We start from the raw sequence: 6,753 nt of genomic DNA on the forward strand, positions 1-6,753 counted from the left end.
GTTGGTATGAAGCAAGCTATGGTCATCTTGTAAATCTCAGTCAGGCAGATTCAAATGGTTATGAATGATTTATGAATGAAGCATAAAATAAAGATAGAGATACTTATGTAATTCATTGGTGAGAATTTCAGATAAGCGTATGGAGATGCTTTGTCCCTTCCGTCTCTCTGCTTTCTTACTGTCTTCATCTAACCCATTTTACTCCTTTCCATGGCAAGCTGTATGTAGGGTTTCACCGTTGTCAGTGGCTACTGCCCATCCTCTCAGTGAAAATATTCAACGCACTCTGTCACAGCACGGCTATTCAGCTGTCGGTTCTCGATCATGTCGGAATAGAATCCAGTGATTCTTTTGCGTCTATCAATAACGCCCCACAATCGCGAGTTTGAAGCTCATCACAGTCATTCAATTCCTGAATCCTACTCAGAATACCACAGACAAGGTTTAGACCTTCCGAATTCTCATGAATGCCGCCATCAATTCTAGCTTATACCACGAAGATTCCGATTAAGGGATCTAAGAGATAAACATTCAAGCCTTGTTTGCTTGTAGAACGGAAGTGGTTGTCACGCACGCATTCATAAGTGAGAATGATGATAAGCGTCACATAATCATCATATTCATCAAGTTCTTGGGTGCAAATGAATATCTTAGAACAAGAATAAGCTGAATTGAATAGAAGAACAATAGTAATTGCATTAATACTCGAGGTACAGCAGAGCTCCACACCTTAATCTATGGTGTGTAGAAACTCCACCATTGAAAATACATAAGAACAAAGTCTAGGCATGGCCGAGAGGCCAGCCCCCAAAACGTGATCAAAAGATTCAAAGATCTAAAGATTAAATTACAATAGCAAAAGGTCCTACTTATAGAGAACTAGTAGCTAGGGTTTACAGAAATGAGTAAATGACATAAAAATCCACTTTCGGGCCCACTTGGTGTGTGCTTGGGCTGAGCATTAAAGCATTTTCGTGTAGAGACTTCTCTTGGAGTTAAACGCCAGCTTTTGTGCCAGTTTGGGCGTTTAACTCCCATTCTTGTGCCAGTTCCGGCGTTTAACGCCGGGCAGTTTTGAGCTGACTTGAAACGCCGGTTTGGGCCATCAAATCTCGGGCAAAGTATAAACTATTATACATTTCTGGAAAGCCCAGGATGTCTACTTTCCAACGCAATTGAGAGCGCGCCAATTGAATCTCTGTAGCTCCAGAAAATCCACTTTGAGTGCAGGGAGGTCAGAATCCAACAGCATCTGCAGTCCTTTTTAGCCTCTGAATCAGATTTTTGCTCAGGTCCCTCAATTTCAGCCAGAAAATACCTGAAATCACAAAAAAACACACAAACTCATAGTAAAGTCCAGAAAAGTGAATTTTAACTAAAAACTAATAAAAATATAATAAAAACTAACTAAAACATACTAAAAACATACTAAAAATAATGCCAAAAACCGTACAAATTATCCACTCATCACCCCCTTTTGCTGCTAACAAATTTGAGGAAAAGCTAAGTTCATCACCCTAGTACAACAGAATTGCCAGTTTCATAGACTCTCGCAGGAAGGCCCAAACTTATTCATCTCAAATTTCCTATAAATCTGTGATGCTGTGAAGACAAATGGGGTGCATCCTGATGTCTACAAGCTATTTCTCTTCTCATTTGCTGTGAGAGATAGAGCAAAGCAGTGGCTTAACACTCAGCGGAAAGAGAGCTTGGACACTTGGGATAAGGTGGTCAACAAGTTCCTAACCAAATTCTTTCCACCTCAGAGGCTTACTAAGATGAGGACTGATGTCCAAACCATCAGACAAAGAGATGTTGAATCCCTCTATGAAGTCTAAGAGGGGTACAAGTTAATGATCAGAAAATATCCTCTAGATATATTCACAGAATGGATGCAGTTATAGAATATTTTATGATGGCATCTCTGAGATGGCCAAATGTCTCTTGATAATTCTTTAGGTAGATCACTTCACATGAAGAAGACCCCAGAGGAAGCTACTGAGTTGATTGAAATGGTTGCTAAAAACCAATACCTATATTCTTCTGCGAGGACTACTGTAAAGGAAAGAGTCATGGAATCGGATACCTTGGGTGAACTTCTTGCTCAGAACAAGGCAACGTCTCAGCAAATCAGTGCTCTTACACAATGCTTAAGTGGGATGCAAGCCTCAGCCATTAATGCTCAAGACACTTCTTATGATATGAGTGGTTAATGACCTAAAACCAAGAATTATGAGTGTGGAAACTTCATTCATGAGCAGGTAAATTTCATGGGGAGTCCCTTTAGAAACCCCATCAATGGTCTCTATCCTAATAATTTTAATCAAGGGTGGAGGAATCAACCAAACTACGGATGAAGAGAGAAACTTCAAAGGCAGCAACCGAATTCTCAAGGGAGTTTCAATCAGAATTATTTCAACAACTGGCCACCTTAACCTTCTCAACCTCAGAGTGTCCTTGACTTGGCATCTATTGTTGCAGAACTCTCCAAGAGCCAACAGAGTTTTATGTAAGAAACTAGAGCTTCACTTCAGAACCTAGAAATACAAATGGGACAGTTTAGCAAGAAAACACCTGAGGGACCTCCTGATACTTCTTCCAGTAACATGGGTTCCACTCCAAGAGAGGAGTGTCAGGCGGTTAAGTTGAGAAGTGGTAAGATTGCAGGCCTAAAATCTAAGGGTAGTGAAGAGCAGGTTGAAAAAGAGACCACGGAGAGGACAAATGAAGAGTCAGAGCACACCCACTCAAGACATCCAGACAACCCTTTTTCAGTCACTCTTGATACACATCCTGCTCTACTCAAGGCTCCTAAATACAAGCTTAAAACGCCATATCTTCAGAGACTTCAAAAGGCATCTAAGAACAACCGATTTTCCAAATTTTTGGAGGTTTTCAAGAAGCTTCAGATCAATGTCCCTTTTGAAGAGGCCCTTGAGCAAATGCCTCTTTATGCCAAATTTATGAAGGAGTTAATGAGTAAGAAGAGGGATTGGAAAGAAAGTGAGACAGTGGTACTGACTAAGGAATACAGTGCAATCATCCAGAAAAATCTCACAGAGAAGCTGCAAGATCCCGGGAGTTTTCTAATTCCTTGTGCCATTAGAGAGACCATTATTAAGAAGGCCTTATGTGACCTTGGAGCTAGCATCAACCGCATATCTCTTCAACTTGCATACCATTCTATTAAGTATCCCCTTGGAGTTATTGAGGATCTACTTGTGAAAGTATGGTCTTTTATCTTTCCTCCTGATTTTGTGATATTGGATATGGAAGAGGACAAAAATACTTCTATAATCCTTAGAAGACCCTTTTTAACCACAGTAAGAGCTCTAATTGATACAAAAAAGGGCAAATTGGTTCAGAGAGTCAATGAAGAAAAAATTGTCCTCAATGTGCTAGAAGCCTCGCAACACCCTAATGACTCTGAAGGGTGCATGAGAGTTGATATAATTGAACCTCTGATTATAGAGGTGTTTGAAGCTGAGAAACTCGAGGACATTCTGAATCCCCTTCTGAGGATGCATTACTTGAACTTGATGATTCACTACCTCTGAAGGAGAAGTCTCACACGCCTAGCACAAGGGAAGGAGGCTCGAAACTTGAGTTGAAGCCTCTGACTCCATCTTTGAAGTATTCCTTCCTAGGAGACAAAGACACTTATCCGGTGATTATTAGCTCCTCTCTGAAACATGGGAAGGAGGAAGCAATAATTCAGGTACTCAGAACTCACAAAACTGCTCTCGGATGGACCATTAGTGATCTAAAGGGGATTATTCAAACCAAGTGTATGCACAAGATATTATTTGAGAATAATGCCAAACTAGTTGTACAACCATAGAGGCGACTAAATCCTACCATGAAGGAAGTAGTCCAGAAAGAGGGGATGAAGCTCTGGAAAGCCAGGATTATCTATCCCATTTCTGATAGTCCATGGGTAAGTCCTGTATAAGTGGCTCCCAAGAAAGGAAGCATGACAATGATCAAGAATGAAAGGAATAGGCTCATTCCCACCAGAACCGTCATTGGGTGGCGCATGTGCATTGACTATAGGAGGCTCAACAATGCTACCCGCAAGGATAACTTCCCCTTACCTTTCATTGACCAGATGCTTGAGAGGTTAGCCGGCCATGCTTTCTACTATTTTCTAGATGGATACTCTGGCTATAATCAAATTGCAGTGGATCCACAAGATCAGGAGAAGACAGAGTTCATATGTCCTTCGGATTATTTGCTTATTGAAGAATGCGGTTTGGACTCCGCAATGCCCCAGCAACTTTTTAGAGATGCATGCTCTCTATTTTCTCTTATGGATGACTTCTCTATTTTTGGTGATTCCTTTGGCTCTTGCCTTAAGCACTTATCCTTGGTCTTGAAACGGTGCCAAAACACAAACCTTGTTTTAAATTGGAAAAAATTCCACTTTATGATAACTGAAGGTATTTTTCTTGGTCACCAGATTTCAAGCAAAGGGATAGAGGTTGACAAAGCTAAAGTGGAAATAATTAAAAAATTACCACCACCTGCTAATGTTAAAGCAATAAGGATTTTCCTAGGACATGCAAGATTTTACAGGAGGTTTGTAAAAGATTTTTCTATGATTGCTAAACCTTTGAGCAACCTCTTGGTTGTTGACACTCCTTTTATTTTTTATATTGACTGTTTGCATGACTTTGAAACTCTAAAAGCAAGATTTGTGTCTGCACCCATCAAAGCCCCTCCCAACTGGGATTTACCATTTGAACTAATGTCTGATACTAGTGATTATGCTATAGAGGCTGTCTTGGGGCAGAAGCAAGACAAGCTTATGCACGTCAATTACTATGCTAGTCGCATGTTAAATGATGCGTAAAAGAATTACATTACAATAGAGAAGGAATTATTAGCTGTAGTTTATGCAATTTAATAAGTTTATATCCTACTTAATTAGTTCCAAGGTTATTGTTTATACTGACCATGCTACTCTTAAGTATCTTCTAACCAAGCAGGATTCTATACCAAGATTAATCAGGTGGGTGCTGCTTCTTCAAGAGTTTGACATTGAAATTAGAGATAGGAACGGGTTAGAAAATTAAGTAGTTGACCATCTTTCCAGAATTGAGCCTGAAGAAAGGACGCTGCAGATAATTTATACGCTTTTTGGCATTGTTTTTAGGTAGTTTTTAGTATGATTTAGTTAGTTTTTAGTATATAATTATTAGTTTTTATGTTAAAATTACATTTCTAGACTTTAATATAAGTTTGTGTGTTTTTCTGTGATTTCAGGTAGTTTGTGGCTGAAATTGAGGGACCTGAGCAAAAATCTGATTCAGATGCTTAAAAAGGACTGCAGATGCTGTTGGATTCGGACCTCCCTGCACTCGATGTAGATTTTCTGGAGCTACAGAACCCTAATTGGCATGCTCTCAATTGCGTTGGAAAGTAGACATCTTGGGATTTCCAGCAACATATAATAGTCCATACTTTTCCCGAGTTTTGATAATGCAAATTGGCGTTTTAACGCCAACTTTCTACCTTTTTCTGGCATTAAACGCCCGAACTGGCATAAAAGCTGGAGTTAAACGCCCAAACTGGCACAAGAGCTGGCGTTTAACTCCAAGAAAAGTCTATGCACATGAAAGCTTCAATGCTCAGCCCAAGCACACACCAAGTGGGTCTCGGAAGTGGATTTTTTCATCATTTACTTATCTTTGTAAACCCTAGGTTACTAGTCATTATAAATAGGACCTTTTACTATTGTATTTTCATCATCTGGAGATCTTTAGATCATTTTTGAGACTATCTTTGTATCACTATTGATCTCTTGATCACGCTTAGAGGGCTGGCCATTCGGCCATGCCTGGACCTTCATCACTTATATATTTTCAACGGTGGAGTTTCTACACCTCATAGATTAAGGTGTGGAGCTCTGCTGTTCCTCATCAATTAATGCAATTACTACTATTTTTTATTCAATTCAAGCTTATTCTTGTTCTAAGATATTCATTCGCACTTCAACATGATGAATGTGATGATCAAGTGACATTTATCACCATTCTCACTTATGAACGCGTGCCTGACAACCACTTCCATTCTACCTGAAAACATGCTTGAATGTATATCTCTTGGCCTCCTGGTCCATGACACATGGTTGCCTCTCCTGACAACAGAGCCTTCCATTCCGTGAGATCAGTGTCTTCATGGTATAAGCTAGAATCAATTGGCAGCATTCTTGAGATCTGGAAAGTCTAAACCTTGTCTGTGGTATTCCGAGTAGGATCTGGGATGGGATGACTATGATAAGCTTCAAACTCGTGAGTGCTGGGCGCAGTGACAGTGCACAAAACGATCATTGGATCTTATTCCAACATAAGTGAGAACTGACAAATGATTAGCCCTACGTAACCCATAGCCAGACCATTTTCACCGAGAGAACGGACGATAGCCATTGACAACGGTGATCCCCCAACATACAGCATGCCATGGAAAGGAGTACGCATGACTGGATGAAAGCAGTAGGAAAGCAGGGATTCAAAAGGAACAAAGCATCTCCATACGCTTATCTGAACTTCCTACCAATAAATTACATAAGTATCTCTATCCTATTTTATGTGTTATCTGTCTTTTAATTATCAAAATCCCATAACCATTTGAATCTACCTAACTGAGATTTACAAGATAACCATAGCTTGCTTCAAGCCGACAATCTCCGTGGGATCGACCTTTACTAACGTAAGGTATTACTTGGACGACCTAGTGCACTTGCTGGTCAGC

The 6,753-nt window shown here is 40.0% G+C and overlaps 1 protein-coding gene across 1 annotated transcript; it reads left to right on the forward strand.

Annotated features, from left to right (window-relative positions):
* The first annotated feature begins 2,549 nt into the window (after nucleotides 1-2,549).
* LOC107465906 (uncharacterized) lies at nucleotides 2,550-3,557 on the forward strand. The gene has a single exon (XM_016084892.1). It carries the CDS (start codon nucleotides 2,550-2,552, stop codon nucleotides 3,555-3,557), a length of 1,008 nt encoding a protein of 335 aa, XP_015940378.1.
* The last annotated feature ends 3,196 nt before the right edge of the window (nucleotides 3,558-6,753 follow it).

This window comes from Arachis duranensis, chromosome 9 (assembly GCF_000817695.3).
Source record: "Arachis duranensis cultivar V14167 chromosome 9, aradu.V14167.gnm2.J7QH, whole genome shotgun sequence".
Classification (NCBI taxonomy): Eukaryota; Viridiplantae; Streptophyta; class Magnoliopsida; order Fabales; family Fabaceae; genus Arachis; species Arachis duranensis.